A 24,475-nucleotide genomic window follows, 5' to 3' on the forward strand; every position below is an offset into this window, starting at 1 on the left:
GTACAGCTGTCCTGACTGGCTGACAGTGACCTGAGTGGTGACCTGAGTCTGTGTGTGTACAGGTACGTGTGTCAGTACAGCGTGACGCGCGTGGTGGCCGTGCCGTCCCTCCTGAAGCTGCTGCTGCTTTACCTCAACACCACCAAGGAAGCGACCCGCGTGTTGCTGCAGCAGGTGCGGGTGTGGGTGACCAGCGGCGAGCCTCTGCCCGGCTGGCTGGTCAACGACTTCCACGCCACCTTCCCCAGCAGGAGGCTGCTCAACCTATATGGCAGCACAGAGGTGACAGGAGACGTCACGTGGTGCCCCGTAAAGGAGAACAACTGGAAGCCCGGCGTGCGGGTGCCGGTGGGGGCGCCGCTGTACAACACTGCCATCCTGGTGCTGCGGGGGGAGGGGGCAGGGGGTACCCGCACCCTGGCTGACGAAGACCAGATTGGCGAAGTGGCCGTCCTGGGCACGAATGTTTCTCCGGGGTACCTCAGTGGCTATGTTGTCTCCTCCTCTTCCTCTTCTTCCTCCTCCTCTTCCTCCTTCCGTTCCCTTTCTTCTATCATCATCAAGGACGAGCGGAAGAAGAAGAAACTCTACGATTATCTCACCAAAGTCCAAGAGTTAACGTCCTGTTCGCCGCCACCCACCAGCACGCCCGCCCCTCAGCCTGCCTCCGCCAGCAGCTGTGAGGCGGAGCGCAAGCCGTCCCTGCCCTCCAGCCCAGCACCAAGCCAGCACCCGCCAAACCCACCCAGGCCTTCCTCCACCCCTCCCACGCCTCCACCGCGAATTAAAAATGGGCACAACACTGACACAGCACGCCAGGACCTCCACGCCTCCCCCTGTACCCCCGAGAACTTCCCCAGGATCCCTCCACGAAGATTGTCCACCACTCCTGCATCGCCAGCCACGACGGCAAAGGCAGCGACGCAGCAGGAGGAAAGAAAAACACAAGAGGAAAGGAAGACGATAAGTGAGAATCAAGACACTAAAAAGGAAGAGAGAAAGGATGAGGAAAGGAAAGAAGGACCGAAGGGAGAGGATAAGAAGGGCACGAAGAAATCAGAGGAAGGGAGGAGTGAGAGGTCCGTGGAGGATACATTAGTGTACCTTTCCGGGGACCTGGGGAGGGTGTGCGGGGGGCAGGTGGTGCTGGAAGGGCGGCGCGATTCCCAGGTAAAGGTGAGGGGCGTGAGAGTTCACCTGGCGGAGCTGCAAGACGCCCTCCATTGTTCAGGGTACGTGGTGTGTGTGTGTGTGTGTGTGGGGGGGGGGGGTTGAAATACATACTCTCTCTCTCTCTCTCTCTCTCTCTCTCTCTCTCTCTCTCTCTCTCTCTGAAAATCATCTATCCATCTGTTCATCACTTTCTCCTTCCCCTTATCTATCTACCTATCTATCTATACGTTTACCTACCTACCCACCAATATATATCTATGTTTTTATTTACATATCTATTTGCATCTGTTCACCTACTCATCAATCAATCTGTCCAATACATCCTCACCTCCCCACGTCCTGTTTTGTCCCCGTCACCAAAAGGAAAGAGCCTGTCACAGAAATTAATTAATTACCTGCCCGGAAAATAGGAAAATTGAATCACCTTAGTTTCCTCTCCCGACAGACACGGCGCTTCCTTGCTCCTCCTCTCCCTGGGTGTTTTGCCGTGTGTGTGTGTGTGTGTGTGTGTGTGTGTGTGTGTGTGTGTGTGTGTGTGTGTGTGTGTGTGTGTGTGTGTGTGTGTGTGTGTGTGTGTGTGTGTGTGTGTGTGTGTGTGTGTGTGTGTGTGTGTGTGTGCAACTTAGAAAGCACTGGCATACACTTCATATCTCTGTTGCACTTAACTTAACCTAACCTGACCTAACCTAACCTAACCTAACCTGACCTAATCTAACCTAAAAAAAAACAACAACCTAACCTAACCTAACCTTACCAAATCTCTCCCCTCCTTCAGATACCCAACCCAACCTAACGTAACCTAACCAGAACTACCCAAGTACCCTTCTCTCCTTCAGATACGTGGCAAACCAGTGCGTCTTAGCTACAGGCGGAGGCACTGGGGGTGGCAGCACGGCGGACGCGGATGCAGAGGAGGAGGATCAAGTACTCGTGGCCTTCGTTGTCCTGAAGGGGGAGTACTCTGACCAGGACACGGCCACCACTGAGGACCTGACTCGCTGCCTCCGTCTGTACCTGCCGCAAGCCGTGGTGCCGCGGGTGGTGGTCCTCGACGCCCTTCCGCACCTGCCCAGTGGAAAGGTGGACCGCCAGGCTCTCCTTAGGATCTACCGGAGGAGGGTCGTCCAGCACCGCGGCTCACAGGATGGCTACTTAATTCTTCGGGTGAGTGATTGAGTGGGTGGGTGGGTGGGTGGGTGGGTGGGTGGGTGGGTGGGTGAGCGAGTGAGTGAGTGAGTGGGTGGGTGATTGGATGGGTGAGTGAGTGAGTGAGTGAGTGAGTGAGTGAGTGAGTGAGTGAGTGAGTGAGTGAGTGAGAGTGGGTGGATGATTAACTGAATGAATGAATGAATGAATGAATGAGTGGTTGACCGGTTAGTTGATCGACTGATTGATTGATTGATTGATTGATTGACTGGCTGGATGGCTGGTTGGTTGGCTGACTGAGACTAATTGACTGACTGACTGCCTGCCTACCTGCCTGCTTGCATGCCTACCTGACTGACTGACTGACTGACTGACTGACTGACTGACTGACTTCGGGCGACGTAACAAAGACAGTCAGAAAAGAAAGAGCCTGTCAGTTTGTCTGTCTACCTGTCTGTCTGCTCGATTCTCTGTCTCTCTAACCACCACCACCACCACCACCATCACCCATAACAACGTGTAACAACCTCCACCCACCCAAGAGCTCTATGTCGGCCAATATCATGTGGGCGTCTCACCTTCCCCGCCTCGCTGTCTTTGTTCTGATTACCTGTGTGGTCCGAGGCAGAAGGTGAGGGGAAGGGTGCGAGGGGAGGGGGAGAGAGAGAGCGGGAAAGAGCGAGAGAGAGGTATATGAAGGAAGTTAAGGAGCGCGGATGTCATCAAAGGAGAAGAGAGAGAGAGAGAGAGAGAGAGAGAGAGAGAGAGAGAGAGAGAGAGAGAGAGAGAGAGAGAGAGAGAGAGAGAGAGAGAGAGAGAGAGAGAGAGAGAGGAGTTGCCGAGGTGAATGACACACACAGACACACACACACACACACACACACACATATATAAACACACATCCTGTTCATTTCAGTGACCCCCTTCATCTCGAGTAGTGTAGACTGGAGAGGAGGAGGAGGAGGAGGAGGAGGAGGAGGAGACGATACTGAGAACAAACAACTAACTGGTCGTAACAAAAGTAAATGAATAAGCAAATAATATCAAATAAAACAAAATGAAACAAAATAACTAATACTTCCTCCGATCTTACATACAAGCAGACCTAAACACTTACTTCTCTCACACTGATCTTGCCAACACACTGCAGCACACTCAGTTTCGATCTCGCAAAGTGACACCAGTGCTTATTTCAATCCTGCATGGTGAGGAGAACTTACTTTGGTCTTGTGACAGTTACTTAACGTACATATTTCAATCTTATACGGAAAATTAAATGGATTTCGATCTTGTATAGGTAATTAAAATATATCTCGACCTTGTTTGGCAATTTTGGTACATAATTCGATCTTGGACAACAATTTAGTACGTATTTTGATCTTTTGTAGCGATTTTAGTACGTATTTCGATCCTGTATAACATTAGTACAAATTTCGATCTTACGCGAAAATTTGAGTACGTATTTCGATCTTATATAGAAATTTTAAGATGTATTTCGGTCTTGTTTGGTAGTTTTATTACGTATTTCGGTCTTATATAGCAATTTTAAGACGTATTTTGCTCTTGTATGGTAGTTTTATTGCGTATTTCGATCTTATATAACATTTTTGACACATATTTCGATCTTATTTAGCAATATGAGTACGTATTTCGATTTGTATAGCAATACTAGTACGTATTTCGATCTCATATAGCAAATAAAGTACCTACTTCAACCCTGTACACCGGGTAAACTACTTATTTCCGACAATTTTAATAAGCATAACAATTTCAGTACTCTTTTTCAATCGAAGTACAAATTTCCATCTTCTAAAGCAACTCAAGTACTTATTTCCAGCTTGTATAGCAACTTTACTACGCATTTTTTGACCTTATATAACAACTAAAGAACTTAACGCAACCCCATTCTAACGTTCATCAACCAATCGACCCTCTCTCTCACTCCATAACAGCCGATCGATGACACTACGCACCACCCAATCACTCCACCCATCCCTCTATGTAACTCCTGCAGAAGGACGAGCCGATAGAGTCCCGTGTGCTAAGGATCATCTGTGGCGCCCTGGGTGTAAGTCGCTCCCAGGATGTACTGCAGAAGAACTTTTTCGACCTCGGGGGCACCAGCATCACCTCCGTCAGCGTGGTGGTGCGCCTGAGGGAGTTGGATCTTGACCTGAGCCTTGAGAGCTTCCTGAAGGCGGCCACGATCGGGGATGTGGTCAATGATATACTGAAGGTGAGGTTTAAGGGAAGTTTTTTTTTTTTCTCTCTCTCTGTTGCGCTCTTACGTCCGGTTTCCTTAACGAAGGTTTTGGTTGTGGCATTTGGGAGCCGCTACCCCGAGTGGATGCCCTTCCTAACCTCGGACAGTGGCCAAGATTCGAACCCATGCGCTTGAGAACACCTCGGCCCCCAAAGCCCGCACGATACCACTGCACCACGTTGAATAAAAGTCTTTAAGCCTGAGAGATAAAAATGCATAAATGCAAAACTGTTTTCTCTTCTCTTTTCTTTTTTTTTTACCTAAGGATTACCACTTTTATATGCTGTCAAAATAGTTCACCAGTTTTCATTTTTTTTTTCTTTTTCATGCATTTATTATAGCAGGTTAGAGTTTTCCCAGCAGTAATTGCCTGGTGATGTTTGGGTTGTTAGTGTTTACTTAATTAGGTATTGGTGCTGTTTGTTTATTTGTGCATCTGTCTCCATATCTATCTGTGTTCCTCATGTCTACTTCTGTCACCATTATCTATTTCTGGACTCATATTTACTTTACCTTTGTTCCCATGTCTTCTTTTGTTCAAATTTCTAGTTTCATCCAATTCATTATGACTGTGTGTGTGTGTGTGTGTGTGTGTGTGTGTGTGTGTGTGTGTGTGTGTGTGTGTGTGTGTGTGTGTGTGTGTGTGTGTGTGTGTGTGTGTGTGTGTGTGTGTGTGTGTGTGTGTGTAAAGCCAGTACGCACACATTTATTAATATTATCATCATTAGAAATAACTCGATTACAGTAACCTCGACTCAAAATAGTGTCCCCCCAAAAAAAATCATAATACCAATAAAAAATAAGATTAAAATGGTAATTAATGTTATGGGATCACTGCAGAAAAAATCTCCAATCACTGACTTGGATTAATTAATTACTTCATCATGAAATTCACTGAGGGAGAAAACGACATCCACGTCCCCCCGCCCTCTTCACTCACCTGTCACACCCACACACACACACACACACACACACACACACACACCCTGTCACCACTGGTCTAACCTCCTTTCCTTCTCCACTTGCCCCTTCACTCACCCCTCACCCACACACAGACCCTGCCACCACTAGTCTAACCTCCCTCTCTCTCTCTCCCCTGCTGTGCCGCCATCAGGCAAAGACCATGGCTGAAGTGATGAACCTCTTCTGCTCGCCCTGCCCCGCCCCAGCCTCCACCAGCCCCACGCAGACCTCCGGCAGAAGGGGCAGCAGAAGAGCCGAGGAGATCACCCTTGGAATCAGCGGAGGAGGAGGAAGAGGGGACATGGAGGAGGAGGAGGAAGAGGAGGAGGAGTCAGTGGTTGATATGGGTATTCCCGCTCTTCACCCTGATCTCCCTGTCTCCTGCAGGGCGAGTCCTCACGCCCTGCAAGCCGGGAAGACCAAGGGCATTCGTCTGGCGCAGCTTCACACGCTTCCCGTCTCGCAGGCAAGGGCATTAGGGAATGAATGAATGAATGAAGGAAGGAAGGAAGGAAGGAAGGAAGGAAGGAAGGAAGGAAGGAAGGAAGGAAGGAAGGAAGGAAGCAAGTAAGAAAGAAAGGAAGGAATTAAGGAAGGAAGGAAAAAATAAATAAAATAAAAAAGGAAGAGAGTGCGAATACTTGGGTTGGGTTGGGTTGGGTTAAGTTAGGTTAAGTAAGGTGAGATTAGGTTAGGTGCACCAACACCGTACGAAATAACTACACAACTCAGAACATTAAGCACCATTTACCTTTTACGTGGCGGCGGCGGCGGCGGTAGTGGTGGTGGTGGTGGTGGAAGGGACACACCAGCCAGTGTCCTCAGTACAGAGGCGTGACTTCCGCAGCCTCACTCGTCGACTGATGAGGAAAGAGAAATACATATTAATCAAAATATTAGAAGAGAAGAGCTACGAGAATACAAGCGCGCTAAAACACATTCATTTATACTAACACTACTTTTAAGGCTATGCAAGTTTCCAGTGAGTCCTGAATAAAAAAAAAAAAGTAGATTAGTAAACATAAGAAAAGAAGATAAGGGAAGCTGAGAGAAGACAGACATACTAAAACTCAAGAAATTATACTATCATTACTTTAACCCTTTCTACTTCAATGCCTATAATTTTTTTTTTATACTACTCTTGTCCTCAGCTCTCGTAAATATTTCTGCAGCATAAAAGACAATATTAACCTTCTGTTTTCTCTCTTTTCCCTCCTGTGTCTCCATTCAAACAATGTGTACAGTGCCAGGAAGCTTAGCAAAAGGACGACCATGGCTGCAAAAGGGTTAAGACTATATGCAATCAGATTTATATTAATTAAAAAGGTGAAGAAAACGTAGATTAGTAAATACTTAGATAATACGGATACACGAAATTATACGAACACTACTTTAAAGACTATTCGCAATCTGATTACCAATAACTCTTAACCCTTTGACTGCCACTTGTTACACCTTTCCCTAATTACCAATCACTCTGAGACATCTTTACTTGCTCTACAGCCACATCCAGTCTTTGAATTGGGAAGAAACTGCAAAATGCATTCTTTTTCAACGCTAACTTTCTTGTAGATGCTTATAAATATTTCACGCATTGCTTCTGGTGCTGCTAATTGTTTCGTGTCGCAGTGAAAAGGTTAAATTAGTCCAGTTGAACTCGAAATCGTACAAAACTAGCTGCTTTAGATCAAGAATTGTACAAGACGCAACACACCTCAGGGATTTTTTTTTCCCCCTCTTTTGTTTCCCTTGACCAGTGACCGTCTTGCATAAAAAAAAAAATGAAAAGAAAAAAAATCACAGCTCATTACAGTAGTTTCAACACAGCACCCGTAGAGCTTGGTAGAATCTCGTAATCTCAGCCTAAGTAAGACCATAAAACAGCCACAGCATTCGGAAGGTTAAGCATTGAAGTAATACTGACTAGTAAACAGAACACAACATAAGGGAGGCTGCGGGAAGATAAGCATTCTGAACCTCACCACAGAATCAATTGGGTGTTTAGTGCACGAGTCACGTAGATATTATGATACGTTCACTGGAGGGTCATCGAATGCGGAGTTTGGAAATGGTTGTTGTGTTGCATTTACTCAGTCGTGAAAGCTAATGATGCAATTCAGATTCGTATTTTTTTTTATCATTTGCAGCGTAATGTATTGTGATCAGTTTTATCCGTGAGCTGTTTGGTTTCAAGTATTGATAGGTAGGGAGAGAGAGAGAGAGAGAGAGAGAGAGAGAGAGAGAGAGAGAGAGAGAGAGAGAGAGAGAGAGAGAGAGAGAGAGAGAGAGAGAGAGAGAGAGAGAGAAATTCACTTAATTATTCAGACATGAACTTCTACACACATTCTCTCTCTCTCTCTCTCTCTCTCTCTCTCTCTCTCTCTCTCTCTCTCTCTCTCTCTCTTTTAACCCCACCTCTCCTCCCTGTCACACACACCACCCCTCCCTTTTTCTCTACCCAGGAACGACTTATGACCACATTAACTCAATAACCTCAATTCCCTCCCCATTATAACCAACGTCATCACCTCCGTCATCGCCTCCGTCACCGCCTCCATCACCACCACCTTTACCGCCTTCGTCAGCAGGGAGTGGACAAGGCAACAGTGATCGAGATGGTGGCGGAGAGCTTTGCGGCCCGAAACCCTCTTGACGTGGCTGCAGGAGTGACCAGGGCTGCCCACCGCCTCCTGCTGGGGAACTTATGGCCTTGTCTGGTGCATGATGACCTCAGCTTTGTAGTGAAGGACCCCAAGAGAGGCATCCTGGGCGTGGCTGTCAATACGGATCTCTTCAATGAGCCGCTGGTGAGGGATGAAGTGGGATAATTGTGTGGTGGTGGTGTTGATTTGGTGATGTCTTTCTTTCTTGTTTGTCTTTCGTTTTCTTCTCTTTCTTCTCGAAGCTTATGTTTTCTACTTTGTCTCCAGGTGCTGCTTTCGTTATCTCTTTCTCTCTCTTGTTTGTCTTTTGTGTTATTGTCTTTCTTTGTGAAGCTTATCTTTTCTACTTTTTTTTTCCGGTTGCTGCTTTTGTGATCTCTTTTCTCTCTCTCTTGTTTGTCTTTCCTTTTCCTCCTCTCTTTCTTCTTGTCTGTCTGTCTGTCTGTTGCTCCACCTCCTCCACTTCGTCCGCCGCAGGTGGAGGTGCCGGCCAGCATGGAGGTCATCGCCAGCCTGCACGCCCCGCTAGAGGAGGAGGCCAGGCATTACCTTCGCCAGGAGGGCATCTTCGCCTCGGCCTCCCCATCCAACGCCGGCAGCAGGAGGAACAGCACAGTGGGCACTATGGGCACGCGGCGGAACAGCGGCGGTGGCAGCAGGAGGAACAGTAGCAGCAGCAGGAGTGGCGGGTGCACAACCACCCCGCGTTGGCTGCACAACCTGTACCTGGCCACCAGCAGCTGCCTCTCGCCTCAGGTAACTTATTGAAATTGACTACTCAGTGGTAGTTACCTCCCTAACTACTACAATAGCCAGGCAGGAGAATAAAGCCAGCATTCTGAAACACCGCGCCGCACATTCCTTAATTTCAAAAGGCTCTAGTTAGGAAGCTACACGGGTTTTTAATGGTGCCTTTACGTTCCCAATGACAGATAAACAAAACTTCTGCATTGCTAAAAGGAGAAACGATGTTGAGAACCCGGATAATCATCTATGTGGAAAATACCCAAGGTGAGAACAAAAAGAGCCAGTATTCTAAATCACCTCTGCGCCTCTCCTCCTCTGTTTTCAAAAAGCTCTAGTTAGATAAAGTTACACGGGATTTTGAGGATGATTTTACGTTTCCAGTGACAGGTTAACAATATTTCTGCATTAATAAAGGAGAAACAGTCTTGAGAACCCGGGTAGTCATCTACGTGGCCTTGGAAAATTGCCGAGGTAAGGGAGCAAAGCGTTTCTTCATACAGGCCTTGGCAACTCGCCCGCTTTAGTTAACTGGCGTGTTGAGTGTCTCGGTGTCTCGGTGTCTCGGGGTGTCTTGGAGCGTTTCGGGGCGGGGAGGCATTTGGTCTGATTGCCTCCCGTTGTAAGGCTGCACGCTTGTCTCTCTCGCATCCCTCATCATTGCAACGCGTGGGCTTCTCTGGCTGTCCCCTGCGTTACATTAATTCCCTTCCTTCTTATCCTATCTGCTTTTTTTTTTTTGTCATCTCTTTCTTTATTTTTTTCTTTCTCCTTTTTTTACTTTTCTTCGTTTTCTCGTTCTCTTTTTTTTCCTTATTTTCTCCCTTTTTTCTACTTCCATGTGGCATTTTTTTTTCGGGTAGGAGTCCTTTTCTCTTCCTTTCATTTTTTTTTCTCTTTTCCTTCCTTCTTTTCTCTTTTCTCTTTTCCGCTTTTTTTTTTTATGGTGTGCGTGTGTGTGTATGTTCTCTCTTCCTCTATATTTTCACTCTTGTTCCATTTCCCCCTCTTCCCTCTCCTCCTCCTCTTCAACCCACGCAGCTGCAGATGATACCTGACCAATATATTGACCGACATCACTTAACGAGCAGGATATCACTGGAAAATTTATCCCGCCGTGTGTGTGTGTGCGTGTGTGTGTGTGTGTGTCACCTCGGCAACGTCCTCCCTCTGTCCTCCTGTCTCTACCCCTTTTAACCACCTCCTCTCTCCCCCCCACCCCTCTCCACTCCATTCATTGTTCCCCGTCCCTTTGTCAGTCCTTCTCAACCTCCTTTACTCCTTCCTAATAACGTTTTCCTTTCGTTTTCCCTTCCTTCCTTCCTTTTTTTTTCCTTCCTTCATTTCTTCCTCTCTTCATCTCCCTAATTATATATTTTTTTTCTTTACTTCATCTCCCCATCTCCTTCACTTCTCAATCACAATCACTTTTCCTTTTTTCCCCTTCCTTTCTTTCTTCCTTTATCCATATCCTTTTCCTTCCTTTTTGCGCTTCTTCGTGGCTTCCTTCATTTTCCCTTCCTTTACCCATCTCGTTTTCCATCATTTCGCTTGCCCTTTCTCCCTCTTCTTCTTCATGGTTTCCTTCACTCACTTCCCCTCCCTTCCTCACTTTCTTCCTCCACCTCCCTTTCCTTTACTTCCTTTTTCCTCCTTTTTCCCCTTCGTGGCTTCCTTCATTTTCCTTCCTTCACTTGGCTCTGTGGCGCAATGCTCGCCTCATGCCCTTGAGATTACGGGCTCGATTCTAGCTCACGGCAGTTTCTCGGCGGGAGAGGTAGCGCCGTCGTTCTATTTACTCCGGTATTGTGTATGTGTGAGCCAGCTACTCCATTCCTGGCCTTGTATCACTTATCCTTGCCAACTACTGACGCACTCCCTCCCTCTTACTCAGTGACTCTCCCTCTCTCCTTCATTCACTCTTTTATTCATTTATTTATTTATTTTCTTATGTAGAAGGGGCACCGGCCAAGGGCAACAAAAATTATAATACAAAAAAGGTCCACTGAGGTGCCGGCCCCCAATGACTCACTCCCTCTCTTCCTCACCCAGCTATTCACTCACTCCCTCAAGTTCGTTATGCACTTTACTGATAATTCCTGGAAACTTCTCTCTCTCTCTCTCTCTCTCTCTCTCTTTTACTGCTCCCAGCCAGCCCCATTAGCACTGCCAATTCTTAAGTTCAGCAAGGGAGGCGTGAAAGAAACGAGGATCCGGCAGATTAGTGAAATTTTGAGAGGTTTTATCATGGAGGGAGGCTGATGGTGGCTATACCGGAGCTCCACCCACCCCACCCTCACACCTGGACCACTGGCAAGCTTCACAGGGGTTGGTCGTGGTGGGAACTGAGTTTGAAGTGGTTATATTAATCGTAAATTTGGATTTTTGAGGTAATGACTAAATTGATGGGGAGTTTAATTGTTCTTTTCTATCTCTAAGTTATTTTTTTGGTTAAATTTCCCAACCACCTTCGAACTTTTGTAATTCTTGATTAAACTGATGACAAGCTTAGTTTTCTTCTATCTCCAAACTGCTGGCAAGTTCAATGTGATCATATCTTTACACATTTTCTGCTATAAAACATCACAGAAAAACACTGAGAACTTTAATATTACTATGTAGATAACAATATTGACAGGAAAGCAGCCTTGCAACACACACTTTCCTGCAGGCTCCAGGGGAAAGCTTCTGATGGATAGATACATAAACTTGAAGAATCCCCAACAATAGTCACCAAAGCACCCCCACCTGGCTTCAGTCATACCACTTGTCCATCCCCTTCTGTTCCTTTTCTCCCTCACTGCCGGCACCTCCCTCACACCTCCTCCCCACCACTCTCCTAATGCCTCTTGTTTAGCCACCTCTCACATATGTTCCACTTCCTGCTCTTCAGTTCAATATCCTACAAAACCATAATATTCTGCTGTTTATCTTTCACACTCTCCCAACTTCTTCTATCTCCCCTCCTCCTCCTCCTCCTCCACCTCCTTCTCACACAATGATTACTAATCCGCAATATAGAGTCCAGAGAGGAAAGATTCTCCTTTTAATCTGTTTCTTTGAGCCTCCCTTTATGATGAACAGAAAATGATAGATACATATATGTTTTGGGATTTGTATGCTTTAATGACAATGAGGATGACAGTAGTAGTAGTAGTAGTAGTAGTAGTAGTAGTAGTAGTAGTAGTAGTAATAGTAGTAGTAGTAGTAGTAGCTGCAGCAATGATAATAATGGCACTTCTCTCTCACACTAAGGACAATGTACGTCTGTCGCTGCACCTGGAGAAGGAGGTGGTGAGGCTGGCCAAGAACAGGCTGTACCATGGCGTGTTCACTGTCAACTCCAACCCTCTCAACCAGGTGGGTGCTGGGTGACACACACACACACACACACACACACACACACACACACACACACACAAGTACAGTAATCACCAGTGTTTTGTCCTATAAGATGACACCATTAACAAAATGTGACCAATATTTCCATTGCTTACGAGGAGATGAAATAAAGATCATACTTTATGCTGCAAGATGTACGTGTGTAATCCAATGTAATATTATAATGACACTAAACTATTAAAAAAACACCAGAAAATTATAACATAAGGACACCAGAAGATAGCCAGAAGGTCTACATGTGGCAGTCCTTCTGCAACACATAGTGAAGTCCACCAGTCATCTCTGCCCATACATGCATCAAATCTGGCTCTCCACTAACTCAGTCTTAACAAGCTGATGATGGAGTGTGCTGTGGTTACCTCACAGCTGTACAGACCATCACAGACCACCACTCTATTCCCTGACAGCTGCTGTGTGAGACCTTCCTGGGGTATGAGAGGACGGGTGCTGTGCGGGTGAATTCCTTTGTGCATGGTGGCAGGCGTCCCTTTGCCTCCCTGCCCCACCATCTCCTGCTGGTGGCCATGACCAGGACACTCTGAGCCTGCCACCCATGCTGCCCTCCTGCTCACCCTCAGGGGCCAGGGACACCTCAGACACTTCTGACTGACATGACTTCTTATGAACTTCATGACTGCCTGTAGTAAACTCATCACTTGGTGACCTCCATGACCACCAGGTGACCAACTTAACCATCTACTGACTTACAACCCACTAGTAACCTCCATGACCACCAGGTGACCAACTTAACCATCTACTAACCTTTGTAACCATCTAGTGACCCCGATGACCACCTACACACCCACCAGTGGTTTCAAACACCACTTAGTGACCTTCATAGATATCTTGAGACCTTCATCATGACTTGGTGACTCCATAACTCCTCCTGGTAATCCTCACAACAAGCCTGGTGACTGTGGCTCCTCTTGATGACTCACATAAAGGGTCACCTCTCCAGACAGAGTCAAGACATGGGTTATCATGTATATTATTTTGATGATAATATTAACATTCCACAAATGGTGCCAAATGTGTGTGTGTGTGTGTGTGTGTGTGTGTGTGTGTGTGTGTGTGTGTGTGTGTGTGTGTGTGTGTGTGTGTGTGTGTGTGTGTCCAAGCAGCCAAAGAAAGACTTGGACACCTCATCCATCCTCTCTTCTGGCTGAAAGACAAAACAACAAAAGTCCTCCAATTTGTCCTCCTGATGAACACCTGACCAAGTGCACCAGGTGTGTGAGTCTCCCATGTGCTGTGCTCTGCTGCACTGACAACCCTTCACAACAGTCTGCATGAACCAAGCTGCAACTCCTCCAAGCTTCCCTCACTGTGTACTCAATGTTGTCTCATCACAGCTCTTAATATTTGCTTCAAAAGTGTTTGTAATGTGACACTCCTAATGTAGGGAGGTGTGGAATACAACCTGTCTACTTACAACAACAGCTTCTGTGGCATGAAATCAAAATACAAGAATTACTCAGTCACTATCAAAACATGACTACTATACCTTCATAATGGCTCTTTTTACTCCATCAACTTTTTCAGCATTCTAATTTCCTATGTGGAACAAAAAATCTAAATATCTATTGAATCAGTAATAAAACATATCCATTGTACCTTCAAAATGTCGTCTTTCACTTCACCTTGATCATCTGCTTCACTTTCACGAGGAACACAAGTATAGCGAAGACCACCAGACTGTTTACCCTCCAAACACCAACTCCTGGCAACCCAATACAGTCAATCTTTTTTACTCTTCTTAAACAGGCATCTCAGTGGGCTTTTTTTCTATATAAATTTTGTCACCCTTGGCCAGCACCCCTCTTACTTAAAAAATAAAAAGGAAACTATTCTAACAGCAAAGCAAGAGGAAACAGCACAGCAATTGTCATTATTCAAAATCAAGTACCACCATCTATCACCATCCATCATCCCCTATCACCATCCACCACCACCACCACCATCACCGACCACCATGTTTTTACCCAGTTTTTAGCTTTTTAACCTAATGAGCTGAATATAGAAAGAGCCAGAGATTTACAGAAACAATGAATCTGTGAGACTGTAGAAGGTCATAGGAGAGAGGATCTAGAAAGGATGAGGATGTGTGGGTTGGATGTTTTCACTCAGGATGGGAAAGTTATAGAAGGGAAGGTTAAGGTAAGGATGTATAGACTAGATGTCTTCACTAAGGATGGCAGTTGAAAAATATATAGTAATAAGACTGGTAAATCTGTCTATCTCACAAATTTGCAAAAGTGTGAATATAAAACCAACATAATTCAAACTGGGACTGACAAGAACCTTCATAGAAAAATACCGGACTTGTAGAAATTCTGCCTTTAACAAGAATTCTCCACAATGAGTAAGTAAATAAATAAATAAATAATACAGGAGATGGTCTGGCTGTGTGGCTATGCATACCTCACAACTCTTTCATTTCAACAGAAGCTCAGACAAAAGCTCACATTTAGCTGAATATCAAACTTCTGAGAAAGGTTTGCAATCACCATCATCCTCACCACCATCACCACTATTACAACTACTACTACTGCTACTACTACTACTACTACTACCACCTCACCACCACCACTGCTGCCCCTGCTACTATCAGCATTGCCAAAGTGTACCCAAATGGAAAAAGGAAATGGAAATTATATAAAAATGTGAAGGTTGTGGTATGCTTCTGTTCCCTCTAGCCAGTTCCTGCCCATCCCCCACCATTCTAGACCTTGGGAAATGCTGAATTAAAATAGCAACATTTGGGCCACAAAAACAAATCTTGGTGGTACAAATGTGGTGTATTTCTGGACATATATAATACCAACATCACTTTATATTAAATAACAAATCTATACAAATCTATGTACATTGTGGTTTGAGTTTCAATACTGCAAACTACCAATAAATTAGTAACAAGGAGGTATCAACAGTGGCATACCTTTCCTTCCCTCAACATTCATATTTTGAACCCACTGTGGATGGCAGCAACTCCGAGTGTCAGGTTCTCATAGGTCACGTTTCTAAATCCAGCCTCTTCTATCATTTCCTTAAATGTTTCCTGGAATTATCAAAGCACATATGAGATACCAACACAAGCTTTCATCTCTATCACACTCATTACCATCATAGATTTAAGTTCTCATGGCAACACAAGACTCACAAAGACAAACTGAAGCATTCTGTACTAGAAGACAAGCCTGGATCAAATTATCAAGTTTTAATCCTTTCACTGTTATTGACATATCTTTCCTTAATCACAAACTACTCTTAGACATTTCTTTTGTTCCACAGTTATCTGTAAACATTTCATTAGCTAGACAATAGAAAATAAATTCTCATAACCATTTCACTGCTATTTGACATATCTTTTCTTATTTACTAACTACTCTGAGACTCCCAAACACTGTACTGGCTAAAAATTGCAAAATCTTTTATTTGTTATCTCCCTTCTTTCTTATAGATGCTTATGAAGATTTCATGCAATGTTTTTAGTGCTGTGAGTTGTTACATATCACAATGAAAGACTTAATCCTTTTTTGCTTTCCAGTATATGCCTGTAGACACTGTGCATTGCTTTTAGTGTCGTAAATTGTTGCACATTGGAGTGACTTAGGTAAGGCCACCCACACAAGTCCCAAGCATTCATCTATGAGTTAACAGATAGATATTACTGGAATGAACACATCCTCTAACACAGGACACCTCAGATATGATTGACACCTTAACATACCTGGTCTGGAAACTTTCTGATGCTCTCCACTAGATACTGGTAGCTGGCCCAGTCCCCAGCCACAACCTGGCCCATTGGGGGGATCACGTTGAGGGAGTACTGGTCATATGCCCTGCAGGAGCAACACAAGACACTTTGGACATCTCATACACATTTTTTACATACAGATGAAGACTCACCACATTCTCTCACCAGGCTGGCCCTCCAACAGTGTGTCAGAAACAGCTAGGGTAGAAACTAAATGCAGTGTAAAAAGCCACTATAAGGTTTAATATAATTACTGTGAGCTCCAAGTCCACAGGGATGAAGAGAGAGTGAGAGACCTGAGCAGTGTCATGAGTTGATGAGTAAGTGAAAACTACAACTAGTGCAGCTTTATAACAAGTGTGACATGACAGAGTAAAGAAGTAGGGTGATAATGGTGAGGTCTGGAACTGCAGGCATGCCAGTTCACGTCAAATTGTAAGATTCTTCCTTACGGTTAATGTATACTGAAGATGCAGTATGTATTTTAATATGCGAGTTATATGTAATAGGTGGATTTTCAACTGTAAGGTGGCAAGATTAATAAACTGAATATTATTATCATTATTATTAATATTATTATTATTATTATTATTATTATGTTGTTGTTGTTATTGTTGCTGTAACTGTTTACTCTACTAACAGGTAGTGTAAATGTAATTGTGTCTTATGCAATAGGTGTATAATAGCACAATGCACATGTATACCTGGAGCCACTTCAGAGGGGCAATACATACTCAAAAGTTGAGGAAGCCAAACAGTAAGTCGAATATACCACAAAAAAACACAAAAATAATAATAATAAAAATTAAAAACAAATAAATAAAAATACCTCACTGGAAAATTGTAACTCTGCAGCTTATCCAAATTTCATGGAATGTAAATAACTATAACTGATTGATAAATGGCCAACTAACCTGTAGCTTATCCAAATTTCATGGAATGTAAATATCTATAATTGATTGATAAATAGCCAATCACTTCCACATTAAATTACCACACATACCCAAACACCCACCACCATCACCACGTACCACCACCCATCCATCCATCCACCACTACCACGTACCACCATTCACCCATCACCTACCACCATTCATCCACCACAACCACTACCTACCATCGCACGAGCGGATTCTTCACGTGGCTAAACTCCAGACACATGAATCTTCCCCCTGGTTTCAGCACTCGATAGGCTTCATCCAGCGCCTGAGGAACCAAATCATCAGTTAATCCACTACAGTGACTTGCCATCATCAATGAGAACAGAAAAGCAAGGATGATGTTAATTTACTGAGCTTTCCTTCAGACAATCCCAGTAAAGTGAGATGCTATAAAGAACAGTACAGATACTTAAATAGCTGATGTTAATTTTTCCCTTTATTCATACAATCCAGTAAAGGTTAGGTTATCTTAATGGCATTTGTTATACTGACCCTTCAGAATGTGTGAATATTTCCACACTCATCACCAGATTGTCAGCTCATGACAATCTGGTGATGTTATTGGCTGAAGTGATACTGGTTGCTTTGGTATTAAAGGATGTAGGTAATTGGTGATGTGTAAATAAACAGCTGGAAATTTCACAGAGCACACACAAGACAGATGAATAAGAAAACATGGAGCTAGTGAAGGAGCAAGTTTTGATTTAATTTATCTTCTGAACATCCACAACTCAAGTGACACTGGTTGCTTTGTTACTAAAGGATAACTCATGTGCAAATAAGAGCCTGGGAATTTCACAGGAACACACGCACACACACACACACACACACACACACACACACACACACACACACACACACACACACACAAGCCAGATGAATAAGAAAATATAGAGCTACTGAAGGAGAAAATTTTGGTTTCATTCACCTTCTGAACATCCACCACATTTCTGATACCGAAAGCTATTGTGTAGCAGTCAAACTCCCCCTCCTCAAAGGGAAGCTTCTGGGCATCACCACACACCCAGTCGATGCCCCGGTGGCCCAGAGCCTCTGCCCGCTGCCGCCCCACACCCAGCATGCTCTCGCTGATGTCACAGACACTGATCTGGAGAAACAAAGCCTGCTGTAAACTCTCTGCTCATTTTCAATTATCTCATAGTCAATTTATCTCCTTGTAACATGATATGACCTGCTGCATACATATACTAAAGCAGCAAATTGCCTACACATTTTACAAGGATATACACATGCTCAGAAGAGTACCGGAATTGAAGAAAGATGGAAGGAGAGCCAAAGACAACCTGGAAACTAGCTGAAGACATGTAAAAGATGAACATCACAGAACAGATGATGACTATGATGATGTTACAAAAAGATAAACAGACTACAATATGATTTAAATGTTGTTCTTTCCATTAACCATCACATTTTCTTCTTAAAGCCTTGCCAGAATACATCTATCAAGTGCCAAACTTTACACTAACACCATATTACTTTACTTTTTCAGAGACCAAGTCTTTCCCTGCACAAGTTTGAATGAATTTTCCACACAAGTATATCAAAGCTAGATTGTTATTTTAGCTAGTCAGTAATAAAAGATTTGAAATAACCTCATACAGTCGCTGGCTACTGTCACTATCGCTGTCACTACTGCTGCTGTCGCTGGTGCTGCTGTCAGTGGTGGTGGTGTGCTGAGGGGAGGCTGCAGCACCCACCCTGGCCCCCAGACTGGCATAACGAAGGTGCTGGATGTAGCGGAACACAATGTCACCTGGAAATACAAGGAAGTAATGGTCAGTTTCAGCACAAGACTGCCCCCTTCATTGTCTCCAAACATATCATACATCTGGTCTTTGCCCCTCTGCTCCTCATCAAGCACCACTTACCCACACAGAAATATTGCAACTTATAAATGTTTAATATACAAGTTTTTAAGTTAGAAATGATCAGCTGCCACATATTCTGATTTATGAACAGAAAAACTCATTAGCAATCAAAAGCCACAAAAATTACTTAAAGAATAGTAAAAATGCATTAAATATAAAATCCAGAACCCATGATTGATATATTTATATGAATTACATACATACATATATACATACATACATATACAAAGGCTGTCTCCCACAAAATTACGGGCAGCCAAGACAAGACATATAATTTTCAGATTCTCACCCATTCATACCACTCTCTCAACCCCTTGGCCCCTGACAGAGAAGAGAAAGTACACCTGCCCTCACTTTATGAAGATCATTTATAAATACACAATCCAACTACTGCCTTCACCTGTCCCACCAGCCACATCCAGCAGCCTTGTGTTGGGTCTGGGCTGCAGACGGGAAACGAAGTGGTCCTTCCACGCCCGGTGAACGAAGCCCGACATAAGGTCATTCATCAGGTCATACTTGTCAGCCACATTCTCAAACACTTTGTGCACTGGAAAAAAAGTGAGTATATATTCTGCATGTGTGGTGCAAGACAGGACAACAGTGTCTAAACAGGCCATGTACATATTCCAGATAATACTGAAATAATATAAGCATTTCCATCCAAGAGATTGGTTGGATTAAGTTGGGTTAGGTTTAAACTGGCCCTTCCCATCATGTTTGGATTCCTGAATTTTCAAACTAAGAAATCTGATCCCTGTGTTTAGGTTGACCACCAATCTTTTGACTAAATATTTGACCTTCAGCTCTCAACTTATACTCAACGAAATAAGGTATAAAGAGATAATGATTTAAGAAAAGCATGTTTTTGCCCAGGAATAAATGGTCTGTCTTGAAATTAGTAGGCTAAATTTACTTCCATAAAACCAGATTATTAGTAAAGTAGGTGTCAGATTTGAGCATAAAACCTAAGAGACAACTGAAGGAAATGACTATCATTGATACACAACAGAAAAGATAATAATAATAATAATAACAATAATAATAATAATAATAATAATAATAATAATAATAATAAGAAGAAGAAGAAGAAGAAGAAGAAGAAGAAGAAGAAGAAGAAGAAGAAGAAGAAGAAGAAGAAGAAGAAGAAGAAGAAGAAGAAGAAGAAAACAAAAAAAAAAAAAGCAAGCAGTCATGGGAAGGAGAAAGCGTGTACCTTTCTGAGCCTTCTCCTCTTCTGACACATGTTCAAACCCGAAGTGAGTCTCCTTGTCCGTTGAGTACTCCCCCTTGGCGTGTCCCGAGGCCGTGGCGGTGCACCGGGCCGCTGCGAAGGCAAGGCGAGGCACCACACTCACCATCCGACGACCCGCTGGCCACATATTGAGGGAACTGATGCTTTATTATTATTTGAACCTCTTATGTTTTGAGTAACTTCTTATGTCACTCTCCTCAATCTTCCTTTACGTGCTAAGAGTTTCAGTGTCTTCTTTTCAGCATTTGAGCACAAAAGTTTGCGTGACTGTTGCCGTCTACAGCCTACGTTTTGTTTGTCGCCTTCCTCACGGGTTCGCAAATTGATGCGGAGGGGTAGTACGCTGGCGACGGGCTGAGGGCAGAATCCGATGCTGAGTTAAGAATTTCAAGACGGGAGAAGACGTGAGGGATACCAATCTGGCACGTGTACCGCGTTTCAAATCTGACAATACAGGAAGAAAATTATTCATACGTATCATTCACATTATCATTATCAAAACGCTTCATTCACCACAAAACATGAAAAGCAAGATAAAAACCATAGCAAACAAAACATTCCCACAAAAGTTATGAATGAAGTTTTGACGTAATAAATCAGATGTTTGAACCAAACATACAACAAATATATTAATTTAATTCAAGCAATAATAATAATAATAATAATAAACACTTAATTACAAATAAAACGCGAAAATACACACGCCAAAATGGACTTGTCACTAAAAGTCTTCAGTGGTGCAATTATCCCAATAATTTATTACTCTTCCCCTGTGGCCCTGTGTGCCCACCATACTGACTATTTACACACAATTACGGATAAAAACCGCCTCTGCAACCCTTGTTGAGTTTGAGGTTATTCTGACATGGCGAGGAGAAGGGGGGGGGGAGAAGGGGAAGAGAGCTTCAACCAGTCTTCACCCCGGGGAAGGTTACCTTAATTTTTGAGATTTTACTTATCTTTTTTTTTTTTTTTGAGGCTTTTTTTCAAGTTTATTAATTATGTTGATTTTTGCATTGTTTTCTTTCCTTAACTCTGTCATTTCTTTTTACTTATTACTACTCCAGTTCTTACTGTATTATATTCGAAAACTTAGAAACATATGCTCCTCTTGCAAAGTGGAGAGTTTACTATTAATTCTTGTTCTCTGGGGTGATTTTCAAAGTTTATTTTAATTACATTTTTTTTTTTTTTTAGTTTCTTCTTTCTTTACCTGCTGCCTTTCTCCTTACTTCCTCTTCATGTGGTCCTATTATTATATTAAAGTATATTATATTCGTGGACCTTAAACACATGCCCCTCCTACAAGGTGAAGACACTTTAGGGCCTGCTGGATTCATCTCTAATGGATGGTAATTGTAATTGTAACATTCTAAAAGAGGGCTATGCCAGGCTACAGAGGCCATATGACGCTATGTTTAGAATACAAGAACACTAAGGCTGTACATATATTTTATACCAAGTCAAGAGTATGGGTGCAAGATAGAAAGAGCATTAAACTGGAAAGACTGAAACTGAGAAACACAGTGAAGTACAGACAATGGGAGAGGGGGCGCGTGACAGTGAGGATGGATAAGGAGAGGGAGGGTAGTGAGGACTGAAGAGGTGGTGAAGCCTATGGGAAACACACACACACACACACACACACACACACACACACACACACACACACACACACACACACACACATAACAACAAGAAGCAGGCAGGCAGGCAGGCAGGAGCAGTGACAGGCCAGGTGGTGAGGTGCGGCAGGCTTGCTGGTCACCCAGCACACCCCCGCTCCCTCACTTTCCCCCACCCCCCCACACACATGCACACACTCATTATACACACTTATCCAGGAACTACGACTCATCTATGCACAAATAAACTTAGCAGTGTTCTCATTACACCGGGAAAACACTGTTGACTACACTAAATATTGACCAAGAGAGACTGGAAGAACGGGGGTATCGGTCTAATGACGTCATGCCGATTGATGACGTCACAGGGTCCGTTATATACGTGTGTTGTCATTTCATTTTGAAAATCGCATTTTGAAATACTACATCTAGACTGGATTGCTTTACATATTCTCACTTGCCGTATACTTTAACTAATACCTAGAATATCAAAACATTTCAAACCTCAGTAATAATAAAGAAATTCCAAGTGAAAGATATGAAAAAATGTTGGAACTTTGAAATAGTTAAAGACAATAATTACTCATACAAATTTGACTTAACAGGAATGCAAAACACTTAAAAAAATCTGAACTATTTTTACAAATAATTTAAAGTTAGTTACAAGCTGGAATAAACAAATTTTATTTTAATAAAACGATGAAAAACCGACTTTTAACAGGGCTATAAATAATTCTAAAGGCCACACACTTACCTTAACAGGAATCAAGAACACCAAAAAATCATGAGCAATTTTTAGAAGCAATAAAAACTTAATTCCAAGCTTAAATAAAAAAAAATAATTTGACAGGGTATGAAAAATGCACCAGGAAACAACCGTTATATACGTACAAAACGCGTGCAAAATCAACATATTTGTACAGAACTAAGAAAAACACTTCAATAATATCGAAATATTTTTAGAAACCATAAAACATTACTTAGAAGCCGAAATAAAAAAGTTTGGAAAAATATAAAATAAATGAGAATATCGACAGGTTCCAACAGGCGAATCCATCATGGCGGCGGTACCAGTAGGGAAGATAAATGCCATTCTGCCTCACTTAAGCCTTCGTCACACCAAAACCAGGCAATGGCGGTTATATTTGACGAGCATATATAAAAGCATAGTCATGTGGGTCCATTTAGTGACAGTATTAGCTTATGATAAGTGAGAGCAGCTGATAACATTTTGTTAAGTTGAATTTCGATGGTTTTCAATTTTCTGTTGTGATTAATTCATGGGTATTTTGTCCTGACGGTTAGGAACGTTAGTAGGTATTCCTAAAAAGGAGAAAATATGTGGATTATGAGCTTTAGGAATAAAAAAAATAAGGGAAAAAGTAATATTTGACAAAAATTTAGTAAAACATGGGCACTAACGTAACCTAACAATGCTACTTCGTTGTTGTGCGTGACACGGAATTATTATATAAAAACAACACTAGCAAAATTACCACCTATTACAAAGTGGCGTCTTGAGAAAAGAAACTGTGCAAACTCCAGCAGCTGCACAAGTGGTGGATTGGTCACTTACCAATATCATGAGCTTTTCTGGCCCACATGAGCAGCTCCCGGTACTCCCAAGCACCTCTCGGTATACACCAAGCCTGCTCCATCACACAGAGGTAGCCATGGCCCGCGTCACCGTCTTGTTCAGCGAAAATCAAGATTATATAAGACAGATGCACGAGCGCCCTTCAAACACCGTCCCTCCATGCTTGACGTCTGTTCACTCTCTCTCCTCTCTCTCTCTCTCTCTGCCTGCGCGCACTACACACCCAATAGTCTTTCCGCTTCCAGTAATATGCACCAACTTCTCTCATATTATGCTATTCTAAAAGAAAATAAAACAAGTAAATTACAGTAAAGTATAAACATGTAAAGCTAAATTATAATCCATTCTATCAACATATTACTTATTCAAGCGCCAAATTTAAACTGGTCCGGTGGCTTACACTGTGCAATGTCTCATCTATTGTGTGATTTAATGTGAAGTCATTAAAAAGCTTGTGTGACTTGAAGCCTCTCATTAAAAAAAATATGTTTTCTGCAGTATACATGATTACCTCTCTTGGTTAAAATCAGGTAGACTCTTATTAAAATTTTTATACAAGCTTGAATGTCAAGTGATCACAGGTTGACAGCATTCAAAGCAATACTAGCTTGGTGCATCACCTTAACATTTAAACACACCAAAACATTACAACTCTGAGTACTTTACATAATTATGACTCGAATCCTGTACTAGCCATAACCATGAACGTCTTTTTATCCTCTTCCCCCTGTCAGCCTTCATATTACCATCTGTCTTTCCTTTCCATACAGTCATGTAACCTTCTCTTGAAACTTCCTGTCCGTGAGCCAGTTCCTGCCAATCTCTTTTTTAAACCTAAACTTCCCTAGCTTGTATTCATTACCCAGAGTCCTGCCTTGGCTGTTTACTATTAGAACGAGTATATCTTCTTTATTCACTTATTTTACAATTATGAATACCTTTATCATGACCCTGGTAAGGCAAGTGTTCTGAAACGCTTTGCTGTACCACTATGACTATTTCCAAAGGCCTGAGAGATGACCTGCATTCCTAAGAGTGTTTCTTCTGTTAATCATGT

General features: G+C 43.0%; 2 protein-coding genes across 3 annotated transcripts in view; one reads left to right on the plus strand and one right to left on the minus strand.

Moving 5' to 3' along the window:
- The window catches only part of LOC135115355 (beta-alanyl-bioamine nonribosomal peptide synthetase ebony-like), a 28,486-nt gene extending 13,482 nt beyond the window's left edge, over positions 1-15,004 (plus strand). Inside the window, exons 3-10 of the mRNA XM_064032032.1 lie at positions 63-1,232; positions 2,010-2,337; positions 4,334-4,555; positions 5,697-6,011; positions 8,134-8,352; positions 8,686-8,964; positions 12,208-12,312; positions 12,762-15,004. Coding sequence (XP_063888102.1) covers positions 63-1,232; positions 2,010-2,337; positions 4,334-4,555; positions 5,697-6,011; positions 8,134-8,352; positions 8,686-8,964; positions 12,208-12,312; positions 12,762-12,896 — 2,773 coding nt within the window. The 3' untranslated portion in view covers positions 12,897-15,004. The remainder of the gene's footprint in view (positions 1-62; positions 1,233-2,009; positions 2,338-4,333; positions 4,556-5,696; positions 6,012-8,133; positions 8,353-8,685; positions 8,965-12,207; positions 12,313-12,761) is intronic.
- Positions 15,005-15,133: 129 nt separating this feature from the next.
- LOC135115356 (ubiquinone/menaquinone biosynthesis C-methyltransferase UbiE-like) lies at positions 15,134-23,597 on the minus strand. Of its 2 annotated transcripts, none has more exons than XM_064032034.1 (8): positions 23,398-23,597; positions 20,158-20,640; positions 19,342-19,491; positions 18,666-18,826; positions 17,981-18,160; positions 17,229-17,317; positions 16,085-16,196; positions 15,134-15,412 (listed from the first exon to the last, which is right to left on the minus strand). In XM_064032034.1, exons 2-8 carry the CDS (start codon positions 20,321-20,323, stop codon positions 15,311-15,313), a joined length of 960 nt encoding a protein of 319 aa, XP_063888104.1. In that variant the 5' UTR covers positions 20,324-20,640; positions 23,398-23,597; the 3' UTR covers positions 15,134-15,310. The 2 variants fall into 2 exon arrangements, with proteins under 2 accessions (XP_063888104.1, XP_063888103.1); XM_064032033.1 differs by having other exon boundaries at positions 20,158-20,550; positions 23,398-23,596.
- Between the last annotated feature and the right edge of the window lie 878 nt (positions 23,598-24,475).

The sequence above is a fragment of the Scylla paramamosain genome, chromosome 29, assembly GCF_035594125.1.
Source record: "Scylla paramamosain isolate STU-SP2022 chromosome 29, ASM3559412v1, whole genome shotgun sequence".
NCBI lineage: Eukaryota > Metazoa > Arthropoda > Malacostraca > Decapoda > Portunidae > Scylla > Scylla paramamosain.